The following is a 15,113-nucleotide window of genomic DNA, read 5'->3' as shown; positions in this document are numbered from 1 at the left end:
ACTGTTGTCTGGGCCAGAGGGAGTTGTGATGAAAATGCAGGTTGCCATGGTGAGGAGGGGGAGCAACTCCCAGGGGGTTCTTGTTAGGGCCCCCCTGCTGTGCCATCTTCAGGTGCCCAACCATGCCTACCCTTGATGCCCAGGGAGCTTCGGCTGTTGGACGGTATAAAAATGTAAATAATAATAACAACAACAACAACAACAACAACGATGCCAGCCCTGTTACTGTATGGGTCATAGAATCATAGAATAGTAGAGTTGGAAGGGGCCTACAAGGCCATCGAGTCCAACCCCCTGCTCAATGCAAGAATCCATCTTAAAGCATCCCTGACAGATGGTTGTCCAGCTGCCTCTTGAAGGCCTCTAGTGTGGGAGAGCCCACAACCTCGCTAGGTAACTGATTCCATTGTTGTACTGCTCTAACAGGAAGTTTCTCCTGACTTCCAGCCGGAATCTGGCTTCCTGTAACTTGAGCCCGTTATTCCGTGTCCTGCACTCTGGGATGATCGATGATCACCTGCAGAGCCGTCCTCCTCATGGACATAGATACCAGAACCTAAAAATGTACTACAGGCTCTTTCTTCAAACACACAGGCAGCTGGTGTGCCGTGATCCTTTGTTGCTTGTTAGACACAGTTAGACCCTCACAATAATGCCACAACTATATACGGAAATGGGGTGATTCCACCCACAGGTTCCTAGGAGTTCTGCTCTGTATCTGGGTGGCACAGTCAGGCTACGATACATACCCGGGAACCTGGATCTCCTCGTTCGCCTCTAGCACCTGGCTGTCCAATACCCGTATTTCCCTAAAAAGCAGAAAGAGTGAGAAAAGTTAAGTTCCATCAGCAATCCTATTACGATCTGCAACATGAATTTAAGAGACCAGCAACTCAACAAAATCTTTGATCTATTTCAAGGTTCTGCAACTTTGCCGCAATCATTTTTTCCAACTAAAAAAAAGAAGGTAGACCTAATATAAAGTAATAAGGTACTAAAGGTATGTTCTTTTTATAATTTATTTAATGATGCAAAAGTAAGAGTTTTCCATTCATGGAGCAATTAGTTGGTTCTCTCCCCACCCACCGCTTTATTTAGTGTGGTCCAGGGCAGAAACAAACTTCTTTCATGATTTCCAACATATATCTTTGAAATGATGGGAGGTATATTTGGCTCTCTTTTTTTTTAACATTGAAACCTGAGATTTTTAGATTTCTGAACCTGCTGCCACATTCTACGAAGTTCTGTGAAAAGGTCTGTGAACGGGGATTCATGATGACTAGCAGCCCTGGGAAAAAGCACCCCGTACAAAGCCAGCAAGGGGCGCAGTCCTCCTGACTTGGAGGCCATAAGCCTCTCCCTCTTATCTTTCTGATCTGCTGGAGGCTAGCGGACAAAATCAGGGCTTACCTTGTCACCTTTCTCTCCTGGGATGCCTTGTGCACCCTTCAATGAGGAGGTGGCCAAGTGAAGGAGAGAGCAAAAGTGAGAGAAGAAATAGATTAATATCGCAAGACCAGCCTAGGAATTCAGAGAGGTCACGTTCTGATACGCGGGGCAGGGCTGTAGCTAACTAGCTACATATGCAACCCTCCTCACCTTATACCCTAAGTTCCCAATTATCCAGGTACTTACTGCTGGCCCTGGTGGTCCTGGTGGCCCCGGAGATCCTGCAGTGCCGTCTCTCCCAGGGAAGCCAATCAGACCCTGGAAAGGGAAACACTTCTCAGCCCAGGGGCCTAAGCTGGGGGTGGCGGTGGAGGGAACCTTTTTCCTGTTGGGGTCTGCATTCCCTCGGCTGAAATATATTAGGGTCTGCAATCCCGCAGTGAGCAGGGGGCAGAGACAGATGTGACTCTCACCTTTGTTCAGTATAGTATGAAAAAAACCCACACCTGTATTTACAGCCTGACATTCTCCTTCTCTAACCTGTGCAAGGTTCCCTCCATCAGGTTTGTAGTTGAGGAACAGAGCAGGATGGAGTAAATGATACCAATAACTTGTAGTGAGGTTATTGAGGCGTGTGACTTGGGGAGAGTTTGGATGCCTGTACTGAAAGCTCTGGGGTTCTGCATTTATTCTATGGGCCAAAGGACCCCCAACCCTGATGTGAGCCTTTCTTAATCGGGGGTAGGAAGAATCTACCCCATTATAGTGAGCCAAAGCCTTGAACTACATAAAATCCCTCTTCATTTAGATCCAGGCTGAGTTACTTAACGGCAGTGAACAAGTCCAGAGAAAACAGGGCATGGCTCATTATCATGGAGGGGTCCAGAATAAGAGGCCAGTGGTGGGGTGCCAGGGCAAGGAATCTGTCAAGAGGGTACGGTAGAGCAGTGCCTTGTGGTTCATTAAGACTACTATGCATTTATCTTGACCACAAAGGAAGCCAGGGCAGAGGAGTTTGAAGCCTGGTATTACTATTATTTATTTATTTATTTATTTATTTAGCACCATCAGTGTATTGTGGTCATCTTCCTTACCCTCTCTCCTGGAGGTCCCAGTTGGCCAGGCTGTCCATTCTCTCCTCTCAGGCCCGGCTGGCCTGGTGTCCCAGCTGCACCTGGCAAACCTGGGGGCCCTGGTAGGCCAGGCAAACCAGGGTCTCCCTGCAAAGAAGCCATGAGACATGATGGCAGATCCAGAAACAGGAAACTCCACTGGCTGCCCCCTTCTTCTCTTCCTCAAACGTTTGAGAACTACTGAGGCTCCATTTGCATCCCCACTCTTTCGAACCTTTCCAACACACATAGTCAACACTGCTGAAAAAACTAATTATGTGTCTGAAAGATCTTCATCATCTGGCCACATTTCCAGAGAAGCAGGATAACCACAGCTTAAAATATAGTACTGACTTTCTCGATTTGTGTTTTTGATTGTGTATTCTAAGATATAACTGGCAGTATGATATTATTTTTAGTGCTGTGTCAAAAATTTCTACCATTCCATTTTCGGCATTTCATGGGGGTGGGGAAAAAACAAAAACTTGGGTGAAAGTGCCTGGGGGAGAAGAGAATATTGTAGAATTTTCTCCTTGGGGAGGGGAACAGATTTTCCACATACTTTTTAAAAATGCAGCCAGTTGTTAAGGGATCTTCTCTCTTTCTTGTTATTTTTTTTTAAAAAAAACACCCCCAGCATTTTCAGGAGACCAGGAGTGCTTACTGGATGCTTACTGGAGAGGGCGAGGTCACATGGTCTCAACAGGCATTCACTAAGAACTGCTGAGCTCATCCAAATGCTGGAGGAAGGGGGTTGTGTTTTTTTTAAACAAACAAACAAACAAACAGGAAGAAAGCTCCTCAGCAATCAACTACACTGAAAAAAGGTATGTGGAAACTCTGTCCCCCTCCCCAAGGAGAAAATTCTCTGAGTTTTCCCATCTCCCCGTGAAAGAGGCAGAAAAAACAATGCCTCTTTTGCAAGGAGAAAGTTCTCAAAAATAGGGGGCTGGTTTCGGCCCAGCACTAGTTACTTTCCGCTGCTGGGACTGATTCGTAAATGATACCAAGAATTACAACCTTTCTTCCACTGGAGCTGTCCATCAGCAGTAGTGCTGAAATAGCTTGACAAGGCTTATGTATCATGAAGCAAAAGCTGTGCAAGGGAGCGAATAAGATTAGAAGAATGTGACCGTTTCAGAAAGTAGGAATATGAACTGTGGGTTAAAGAACAAACAGGAAAAGAATTACCTTCAAGCCTGGAGGTCCAATCTGCCCAGGAGGTCCTTGGACACCAGTCCCAAGTGAACCCTAAATGGGGCAGATGGAAGAAAAAATGATGTCAGTGCATAAATGATGACTAAGATCTAGTTGTTTATTTAATCAAAGACTGTATTGATTGAAAGCACCAATGGCTGTTTGTAGATCACATGGAAGTGTTAACAGGATCTACACCATTTCCAGAGGACTCACTGGCAAAGAAGTTGAGATGAGGCTGTGACACACTCTGGGTCGGAAAACATGGAGGCCTACCCTCACCCACGTTTATGGGTAACCTTTTGATTCCTGCTAGTTTCTACTGATAACACAGCTGTCCACCTGGTGCCTTCCAGATGTGGACTGCAGTTCCCATAATCCTCAGCCAGCACCTCACATGCCAGTTGAGGATGATGGGTGTTGTAGTCCAACGCATCTGGAGGGCACCAGATTGGGAAGCCCACATTAACAAATACTTAGCATGATGTAAAGTTGAAAACATCTCAAAAACCTGTACCGGACAACATGACTGAGGTAACGTTCCTCCCGCCCTGGCTATTTATATGAACATGAGAATTACTTCTAAAAGATTAAGCAAACAAGATATATGAGAACCATCATTTACCTTTTCTCCTTTGATTCCAGGTGAACCTTTGGCTCCCTATTAATATCCAAAGCAGAAAATATAAACAGAGTAAGGAATAGGGATTATATGCACTGCTGACATGGATGATAAAGGTGGTGAGCATACTGATAGATTTCAAAGACTCAAAAAAAGTCAGAACAAAAAGGAAGTGCAATTGGCCACGGTACACCTGAGGATACCGCAGATAGAAAGAAACAGGTTTAAATGACAGGACGGCAGATATTAATAAATATATATTTTATTAATAGATATTAATAAAAATCTATTCATGCAAAATTAGTTTAACGATGGGAACAAGTTGCCTAAATATGTTACAGTTTGGAATTTTGGAATGTTTAAATAAAACATCGGGCAAACCTGTCAGGAATAGGCTTCAATATTAGGTATCCTTCCTAGGGTAATGGACTAAATTAAGAATAAGCACCTTAAAAAAACAACCCTCTTTTCTCAGACTATCACATCTTGAAGGACAGTCTTTTCATCTGGATTTGTTCAGGTCATTACATTTCTATTTTGCCACTGCCTATTCTATCCATATATTTTCAGCAAAGTTTGTGATGGTGCAAGAATGCCAGGTAGTTGCATTTCTCCCTAGCTTATTCTCCCTTGAGTTATATACCTTTCCTTCTGAAACTTTGCAGGTTCCTTGCCTGAAGATGCCTCTGTGATATGTGCAGTTTTCATTCAATTGCCCCCAAAACATGGGAGAGGGAGGGAGGGAAGGGAAAGTGAATCATTTACTCCATTCCTCCCCTCCACATAAACTTCTGCACCTATTCTTCTCAAAATCTTTGTCGTTTTCTTACTTTGGGCCACCTTTATGTGGTCCATCATCTTCAGCATAATGGTCCAAAAACAACATAGGGGGATAGCACATTTTTATTTTATTTTTGTTTATCCTCAAAATGTAAAGGTTGCTCTAACACAACACCCCCTGCACCTATTTATCTGAAACTTGTTGGGCTCGATCTTCTCAGAAGGGGCAACTATCCCTGCAAATTTCATCTAGGTCTGCCAAGAAATTCTTAAAATGTTATTGGCAGCACCCTTTCTAAAAAAAATTAAAAATATAAAGGTGCATAACACAAAAACATGGCATCCTCATGGCAGAAATATTTCCCTCCTAAGGTTCTACTATACTTGCAAATTTCATCCACCTTTGACAAATAGGAAAAAAAAGCTATAGATTTTTTTAAAAAATTCCCATAATAGTTAATGGGAGGCCCGAAGCCTTGGATTTCCAAATCTCAACTTGGGTTCAGTATCTGAGTCAAAGCAGATGGCCTCTGAATTGGACCAAGCAGATCGATCCATTTTCCAAAGCACAAGATTGGGGGCCAAGTCAAAATCTTGTGGTTGGTATACACTTCTACTGCTTGTTGTCTCTGTAGATGTGGTGACTAGTCCGTGTGCTTTACTGTACATCCCCCACAGTACTTACATCTTCTCCAGGATCTCCAGGTTCCCCCTGGCCACCATGTTCCCCCTAGGACAGAAAAAGAAAGATGAGCTAAAGAAATGTATACTGAACATGAGTCAAGGCATTGAGAAGTTTCCATGAAGCCCACAGTTCCAAGAGAAAGGGAGAGAGAGAGAGGAGGAGGAGCTCTTTCCTGGAGGACTGTTCCTCACCTTTTCTCCTCGAGGGCCTGGTATGCCTCGATCGCCCTTGACACCCTGAAAAGCAGAAAGATCAGCATTGATACCTGGCTCGGGAAGCAGGGGGCTGAAAAACAGCAGTGGAAAGTAGGAAGGAAGGCCAACTCACCGGTTTCCCCAGAAGTTCCCCATCAAAATCACCTGGTGGACCCTATAACAGTTTATGGAAACGTTCAGTACCACAGAAACTCCCTTCAAATTCCACCAGACCCCTCCCTTGGAGGGTGGGGTGGAGGATCACCCTGCTGTTCTCTCTGCATTTCTGCAAAGTAAGTGCAACATCCAGCCATTTTACTTAGCTGAATTTGGCTCCCTCCCTAGATTTCAGGCATCATAGAGATTATCTCCCCCTTTCAGTGTAAAGTCCTTGCTGGGGAAAATTAGAAGCAGAGCCACCCTCTTTGAAACAGACCAGCCATAGTTCACAGCACCAGCACAGACCTGACAGATCAGAGCACCCAAGTACTAATCTGCATTCCTTGCAGACACCGGCATATTTCAAGAGCTACTATTTGCAGGGTCAGACTGAGTCAGAATCTGCAAAATCAGACTTTCGAGTCAGAATCTACAAGCCACCAGAGAGCCCATGAATGCTGTATTCAAGTTCCTAGTCCCACCAGACGACATTATATGCATTTTCCACATTGATCCATGCTTACCTTCTCGCCTTTTGCTCCAGGAGGTCCCGCAACAGTCTATACACAGCCAATGAGGGAGGAAGAGAGATAGATGCTTAATAGCAATGGGGGACATTAAATGAAAGGGTTGCCTGCTCTGACCTTTTCTTCTAAAAATGTGTGCAAGATGTTAGAGATAGCCAGAAAAGTATCATAAACCTTAAGCCAGGATTTTCCAAGACTCGAGAAGAAGAGAGATGCACTGATCTCTCCAGTCCTGGCTAGGATTATCAATAATGGACTGATCCAACATGGTCCTATCACCATGCCAGCCATGCAAGAGATGGCTACATAATGGCGAGAAGCTCCCAGTTCTGGCTCTCCAGCAATGATCGGAACAGCAAGGGCTGGATGTTATATTATGAAGGAAAGGCATATTCAAGGTAGTGATTCCCACAGCTTAGCAGTATACAGTATAAAACTGTTTTAATAATTTTACTGCTTTTAAATTATATGTCGTTTTAACTTGATTTATGGTTTAATTTGTTTTTAGCTGTGTATATTTACTGTTTTATACTATATGCTTTTATCTGTACACCGCCCTGAGATCTTATTAATATACGGCGGGATATAAATGTTATAAATAAATAAATAAATAAATAAATAATATAGCCTCTCCCAATCAAAGATAGAGGACAATTCACTGGCAAGAGAAATCATTCCCCCCCAAAATCATCCATCTCACTCTAAAAACTCTATGACCCTGTTAAGAAGACACCTTAAACCACGGCTTTAACCACGGTGAATAAAGCAAAAAGCCTTATTCACCATGGTTAAAGCCGTGGTTTAAGGTGTCTTCTGAAAGGGCCCTATTTGCATTAAAATGTAAGCATCATACTAGGATGCCTGTCACCTGTGCAGGCCCTAACAACACCGGAATGTGCACTGTTAATGAAGGCTGCCATGTTAGTAGAAAGGATGGTTTTGGCAGTATGAAAAACCTAGAACAATTTACAATACATTCTTGTCTCTCACAGAATCAGCTGACAATTGACTAGAAAGGAAAGAAACGTGGTCAAAAAGCACAACAAAAGGACATCTAGAATCCATTCTTAAAATATACTGAACATTAAAATATTTCTGAAATATTTCCACCATCACCCATCCTGTCCTGCTCCTGGCTCATTCATATTTCAGGGCAGCCACATCCTACAAAGATAACTAAGAGACCTGTATAACTTCACACAGATAAGTATAGGACATAGGAGAGTGAAAGATTAATTAGGAAGGAGGTGAGATGCTGTATGTTGTATTTTTATTGCACACGTTTGTTTTATCCCATTTTACAACTCATATGAAACCTAGACAATTTGTTTTATAAGGAACCTGATAAATAACAAGGATGTATCTAGCAATGTCTACTAATCATGATGGATGAATGTTCCCTCCAGTATCAGAGGCAGTTTGCCTCCATACCAGTTACTGGGGAACATGGGTGAGAGGGTGCTCTTACACTCATGCCCTGCTTGTGGATTTCCCACAGGTAGCGGGTTGGCTACATAAGGCTTTGATCTGATCCAGCATTTCTTTTGTTCTTAATACTAAATAAACAAACCACAAAAGACAATGTTTGGTGTGAAAAAGAAGATTTTACTGTTTTTTTCCCAATAGGTTTTTTTAAAAAAAACAAACAAACCTTGAAAGAGTTTCTAGTGAAAACACACTGTTGAAAATATTATGAACAAAACAAAGCAATATATTTGGAAAAACTGAATAAACAGTAAACAGAACAAAAAGAAAGAAAGATGCAGCACCCACGCAGAAGGGAGGGACCATCTCTCACCTGTCCTGGGGGCCCAGCATCGCCAGGTTCTCCTTTCAGGCCTGTGGATCCTACCGGTCCTGGGACACCCTAGAAAGCAGTTCAGCAAGGCAGTTAGGCTTTAGCCAGGAAAGGGATGATGGCTGCTGGACTCCCTTGCCCAACACTGGCAGTGCAACCCTTTGCAAGTTCACCTAGAAGTAAGTCTTGTCTTGTTCAAAGCTGCTTGTACTCAAGGAAGTGTATTTAGGCAGCAACAGCAACAGCACCTCTTTCAGCCAGAGCAGCAAATTCTATTTCAGAGAAGTTCTCAGGGGCTGCGTTCCACTGGTGGGCAGGGCGCAAAGGTGGGCCCAGAATACAGAGAAAAATGCAGGTTGCTTACCTGTAACTGTAGTTCTTCGAGTGGTCATCTATGCATTCACACATATGGGCTTTGCGCCTGCGCAGAGACCAGACCGGAACCTTCTCTAGCTGAGTGGAACGTTTTTGGCGGGAACCCCTCCCCCACGCTACTGCGCATGTCCATGGGGTTCCCGCCCTTCCCTCAGTTTACAGGAGTCCGACATTGTGCCCCCATAAACCTGAGTGTAATTTTAATAAAGTACATTCCACACATAACTGTGTCATTTGTAAGTCTCACACCACCAAGTGGGGATGGTGGGTGGGTTGTGTGAATGCATAGATGACCACTCGAAGAACTACAGTTACAGGTAAGCAACCTGCATTTCTTCTTCGTGGTCTCTATGCATCACACATATGGGCGAGTAGCAAGCTGACATACCTTTGGAGGTGGGTTGGTGCATCATCTGAAGATCTCGGAGAGCACTGTCCTCCCAAACGAGCAGTCCTGCCTCGCACGAGTGTCCAAACTGTAGTGCTTGACAAACGTGGATGGAGTGGACCACGTTGCAGCTCTACAGACTTCAGTCAGTGGAACACCTCTGGTGAAGGCCACCGAAGTTGAAACAGCTCTGGTGGAATGAGCTGTCACAGGTTTCACTAACTCCATTTTAGAAATAGAGTAGGCCAATTCAATTGCCTCCACTATCCAACGTGACAGTCGTTGGCAGGAGACAGGGAGTCCCTTAGAAGGCTCCCCATAACAAATAAACAACTGTTTTGTCTTCCTAAAATTGTCCGTTCTGTCCTTGTAAAAAGCAAGAGCCCTTCTTACATCGAGAGTATGCAAGGAAGACTCAAGAGGTGTAGATGGATTAGGAAAGAAAGCAGGCAAAGTAATGTGCTGGGACAGATGAAAAGTTGACACTACCTTAGGTAGGAAGGCTGGATCTGTGCGTAGCACAACCTTATCCTTATGAAAGATAGTGTATGGGACATCTATCCTAAGAGCTCTAAGCTCACTTGCTCGTCTTGCCGATGTAATGGCTACTAGAAAGACAGTCTTTAAAGTAAGTAGCCTAAGGTCTGTCGAAGCCATGGGCTCGAAGGGCTTGCGTGTCAGTGCTTGCAGCACAACTGACAGGCTCCATGGCGGCACGATACTCTTCACAGTCGGTATCGTGTTCTTCAGACCTTTCAGAAATTTCTTGGTTGTTGGATGGGTAAAAGGTGTAAACCCATCTATACCTTGGTGAAAAGATGTAATCGCAGCAAGGTGAACCCTGATGGATGCGAGCTTAAGTCCTTGCTGGAAGAGTGTCAATAAATAATTGAGGATGAAAGACAAATGGCAAGATTCTGGTATTTGACCATCTTTTGAAGCAAAGTTCTGAAATCTTTGCCACTTTGCCGCATAAGCCTTTCTTGTGGAAGGCTTTAGTGCTGCTAATATAATGTGGTCCACAGTCAAAACTCTGATCCCAGAGGAGGAGTGGCTATTATCCTCCATGCAGTCAACTTGAGGGTCGACAAATCTGCGTGTCGAACCTTGCCCTGGTGTCGAGACAGGAGCTTCGGTATCGACGGAAGCCTGATGTAATCCCCTCTCGATAACCGAAGAGCGTGGGAGAACCACGTCTGTCGAGGCCACCACGGCGTGATCAGGATGCAATCGGAGTTGTCCATCTGGATCTTGGCTATCACTCTTGTCAAAAGTGGAAAGGGAGGAAACATGTACAGGAGATTTCCTCTCCAAGTCCTGGTGAAAGCGTCTCCTAGAGAGCGCTTTCCTTTTCCTGCCCTGCTGCAAAACTTGGCGCAGACCGCGTTGTCCTCGGTAGCGAAGACATCGACAGCAGGGCGGCCCCAGTACCGAAAAAGGCTTTCCCGCACTTCGACGTCGAGCTCCCACTCGTGGTCGACATGGAAGGATCTGCTGAGAGAGTCCGCAATGACGTTTTCCTTGCCGGCTACATGGATCGCAGTCAGGTAAGTCCTTCTCTTTATGCACCAGTTCCATATCCTGAGTGCAGAACGGTTCAGAGGGTGCGATCTTGTTCCACCCTGCCTGTTGATGTATGCCACCACGGTAGTATTGTCCGTCGCGATCAAGACATTCTTGCCCTCGATCAACTGTGCAAATGCTCTTATTGCATTTTCTACAGCCATGAGTTCGAGGTGATTGATGTGCTGTTCTCTCTGTGATCGAGGCCAACGACCTTGAGCAGTAAGGGAGTCGCAATGAGCTCCCCATCCTTCTAAGGATGCATCCGTCGTGATCGTTACCGAAGGCGCCTGTTGTTGGAATGGAACGCCTTCGAGAAGAGTCGACATCGAGAACCACCATTTCAGCGATGCCCTGACTTGCTTCGGTAACGAAAGGTAAGTTCGTCGGGCATTGAGCCTGAGATCGAAAGTCCTTAAAAACCAGGCCTGCAATACCCTCATTCTGAGTCTTGCAAACCTGATGACTGCCGTAGTGGCTGCCATCAGGCCTAATAGTCTCTGGACTGTCCAAGCCGATACTTTCCGACGACTTTCGATGTCGATGGCTAACTGCTGCAAGGTGTTTGCCCTGGTTGAAGGTAAGTATGCTCTCCCGTCTCGAGAGGATAGGGTTACCCCTATGAAGTCCAATCTCTGCTGCGGAGTCAAAATGGACTTTTCGTGGTTGACCCACAGCCCCAACGAGTCCAACAGGTTGAGGGTGGTTAGTATATCCGACTGGAGCGCCTCGCTGCTGTCCGCTACGAGAAGCCAATCGTCCAGGTACGGATAAACATAAATGCCTTTCTGCCTTAGGTGGGCGCATACCACCGCCATGACCTTCGTGAAGACTCTCGGTGCCGTGGCCAACCCGAACGGAAGAACGGTGAACTGGTACTGGGATGCACCGATCGAAAACCGCAGGTAAGCTTGATGCGACTTCCTGATGGAGATATGGAAGTACGCATCCTTCAGATCCACCACTGCGAACCAAACTCCTTTTTGTAGAAGCTGCAAAATTGAAGTAACCGTTGTCATACGGAACTTCTTCGGGGTGATGAACTCGTTCAGTTGTCTTAAGTCCATGATCGGTCGAAGACCTCCATCTTTCTTCGGGACCGTGAAGTAACGGGAGAAAAAACCTTGGTTGATTTCCTCTGTAGGTACGGGAGAGATGGCTCCTTTCGATAGCAAGGTCTGTACCTCGAGTAGCAGAGGAGGGGATGGAGTCGTTACTTTCACGCCGGAAAAAGGAGGAAGGGCATCGAGCTCGATGGCATAGCCCGAGTTGATGATAGTGAGCACCCAGGAGTCTGATGTTATTGACTCCCATTGATGGTAATGGGGTGCTAGGCGGTTCGCAAAAGGGAGTGGATCTGGGGCCGAAGAGTCAAACCCGCTGCTTTTTAGAGAAGTCGGGCTGACGTTTTTCCTGCTGGAAACGACTCTGATAAGGCCGTTTCCTTTGAAGTTGTTGCTGCTGCTGCCTTGGTTGCTGGTATTGAGGCCGCTGCTGGTATTGTTGTTGTGGGGGAGGCCTTGTCCATCTTCTAGGTTTGTATTGTACAGGAGGGGCAGAAAAACCCATCTTTTTAGCAGTCGTACGAGCCTTATAGATGGAATCTAAGGTCTCGTCAGTTTTTGAATTAAACAACCCTTCGCCATCGAAGGGCATGCTTTCGATTCTGGCTTTTGTCTCGGTAGGGAGGTTGGCTGATCGTAGCCAGGCATGCCTCCTCAAAGAAATGGCCCCCATCATATTCTTTGAGTGGCAATCGACTTGATGCCTCGCAGTTGACAATTGTTGCCTCGCAATCGCCGAAGCCTCCGTTTGGAAGACCCTCGCTAAGTCTCTTTTATCCTCTGGGAGGTAGTCACATAGTGACCCCACTTTCTCCCAGAGGAAGAGCTGGTACCGTGCCATTGTTGCTTCGTACGTTGAAGCTTTGATACCGAGGGAGGATGCCGCGTAGATCTTTCTGCCTGCCAAATCCAACTTCCTACCCTCCTTGTCAACGGGAGCAGCATGAGCTCTTTGAGAATGACCCTGGGCTGATTCAACCACAATGGAATTCGGTTTTGGGTGCTTAATTAAAAATCCAGCATCCCGTTCTTGAATCCTATAAAGAGATTCTAATCTCTTTGAAGCTGGTTGTGTTACCGATGGTGTCTCCCATGCGAGTTGTGCTGTCTGTTTGAGTGCCGGCGGAAAAGGGATCGCAATTGACAGACTAGTCTTTGTTTGAAAGACATCGTAGATGGGATCGACCTCCGGTTCGACCGCTTGTTCCAGGTCTAAGCCGAGTGCACGGGCCATCCTTAACATATGGTCCGAAAACCTCACCATATCATCCGAAGGTGATGAGGGGTCCTCTCCATGTACGTCATCATTAGGTGACGGTACCGATGCTGCTACAGTGTGTATTGAGTCCGAATCAGATGGGTAGTCACCCTCTGGGGATGATACGGTAACCAGTTGCATAGGATCCCGCTCCGTCGGTACCGTGGCAGCTGCAGCAGCTGGTGTCGAAGGGTGGCTTCGACGTTGAGATGGAGATTGATATGCTGATGGAGGCCGTAGCGGTAATTGGCAGACCCTAGTGGTAGGAGGAGGTTGAGGAAAACATTCCTCCTGCGGATAATGATAGGCTTGATCTGTATCATAGTATCTTTGGGTACGGTATCGATCCCAATCATAGAAACTCTGCCTGTCTTGGGGCTCAGAATATCGGGAGACTCTGTCCCAATCACGCCTCGGTGTTCGTCTAGGCGACACCTGCAGAGGGATTACATTCTGGGATGTTTGAGGTCTTGTAGGCTCCCGAGCCGAAGCTGCTGATGCGGAGTCTCGTAACTCACCCTCTGATAGACTAGGAGGGTGTGTCGGTACCGTCTTCCTCGGTATCGACTGAGGTCTCGGGGTCGAGACATGCCTCGATACCGTAACAGCGGTAGGAGGAGTTGTTTGCCCTCGAGGGGGCTCAGATAGTCTGGGAGAGCCATGAGAGGTTTTCTCCGCAGATTTCTTCTTCTTTTTCTTTTTCTTCTCCATTTCGGAGGAAGATTTTGGCGTTCTGGCCTTTTTAGCAATCTTTTTGGCTGCAGAACTTGCCAAAGACCGGCCAGGCGTCAGGGGTATCTGTGCCCTATCAATTGCTCTGGCTTGCACATTCGTCCCTGTGCTTCGGTCAGAAACGGACTTATCAGTTGCCGTTTTATCCATTGGAGCTTCTGTAGCTTTGAGGGCTTTCTCCCAAAGTATTGAGCGAAGGCGGTCTGCCCTGTTCTTTCTGGTCTGCTTCGTAAAGGACATGCAATGGTGGCACGCCTGTACAATATGGCCTTCGCCCAAACAAAGGACACAGAGGGAGTGTCCGTCCGTAGGAGGTAGTTTGGCTCCGCACTTGACACACTTGCGGAACGGGGCCTTTACTGCCATGCGGCAGTCGCGACCGTAGTCGCTAAGATAAACTATCTACAAGAATATAATAATAATTTTTTTTTTTTTTTTTTTTTTTATAGATGAAAAGAGAAAAAGGGCGAAAAAGAAGAAAGCTGAAGAAAGCTGAAGAAAAAGGTAAGTAGAAAATATTTTTAAACAGATTTAAGCAGAGAAACGCTAGAGGTTCAGTCTTTTGGTCTAGGCACGATGGCGGACGACGAAGAACTGAGGGAAGGGCGGGAACCCCATGGACATGCGCAGTAGCGTGGGGGAGGGGTTCCCGCCAAAAACGTTCCACTCAGCTAGAGAAGGTTCCGGTCTGGTCTCTGCGCAGGCGCAAAGCCCATATGTGTGATGCATAGAGACCACGAAGAAGAACCAGCGTATTGTAGCTTAAAGCTTTTACTGCTGATTACTAATCCTTCAGAGGCAAGTCAACCTTTTAGAATGGGGAAAAAACTGCACAAAAGCCAGGAAATCCCCAAATGATCATTGGTTGGGGGAAAGGGGACCAGGGGGAAGTAGCCATCTGGAGATACTTGGAGGACTGGATTGAGATTCCAGGAGGGCCAGACTGGGACCCCGGACGTGTGTTTCCCCATCCCTGAGCTAGAGACTCTCAAATGCTTGGCAGTAGCTACTTCTAAGAAGAGGAGGACTCTGCATAAAAAGTCAACACTTAAACTATGGTTGCTGTAGTTCATTTTCAGGCCACTGTTGTGTGTCTTGGAATCAATCTGAAGCCCCTATATCGTTACAAGAGGTATTGTGTTACTCTCTGACATGCAAACTGAGGAACATCTCATGCCTCATGGAGAATCACAGGGGCAGGTGGCTGCACCTCTGATTTGAAGGGCCCTCTGTCTTATGACAGCCGCTTTCCTGCATAATACACAGAGGC

General features: G+C 46.0%; 1 protein-coding gene across 1 annotated transcript in view; it reads right to left on the bottom strand.

Moving 5' to 3' along the window:
- The window catches only part of LOC134395450 (collagen alpha-1(VII) chain-like), a 38,289-nt gene that overhangs the window by 22,806 nt on the left and 370 nt on the right, over positions 1-15,113 (bottom strand). Inside the window, exons 3-12 of the mRNA XM_063121612.1 lie at positions 8,464-8,532; positions 6,663-6,698; positions 6,113-6,154; positions 5,977-6,021; positions 5,786-5,830; positions 3,693-3,752; positions 2,484-2,609; positions 1,636-1,707; positions 1,411-1,446; positions 750-809 (exon numbers count right to left, since the gene is read on the bottom strand). Of these exons, the coding sequence (XP_062977682.1) occupies positions 750-809; positions 1,411-1,446; positions 1,636-1,707; positions 2,484-2,609; positions 3,693-3,752; positions 5,786-5,830; positions 5,977-6,021; positions 6,113-6,154; positions 6,663-6,698; positions 8,464-8,532 (591 nt within the window). The remainder of the gene's footprint in view (positions 1-749; positions 810-1,410; positions 1,447-1,635; positions 1,708-2,483; positions 2,610-3,692; positions 3,753-5,785; positions 5,831-5,976; positions 6,022-6,112; positions 6,155-6,662; positions 6,699-8,463; positions 8,533-15,113) is intronic.

The sequence above is a fragment of the Elgaria multicarinata genome, chromosome 3 (genome assembly GCF_023053635.1).
Source record: "Elgaria multicarinata webbii isolate HBS135686 ecotype San Diego chromosome 3, rElgMul1.1.pri, whole genome shotgun sequence".
In the NCBI taxonomy this organism is placed as follows: domain Eukaryota; kingdom Metazoa; phylum Chordata; class Lepidosauria; order Squamata; family Anguidae; genus Elgaria; species Elgaria multicarinata.
The sequence above is the reverse complement of the archived record's forward strand: the minus strand, read 5'-3'. Positions and strand labels throughout refer to the sequence as shown.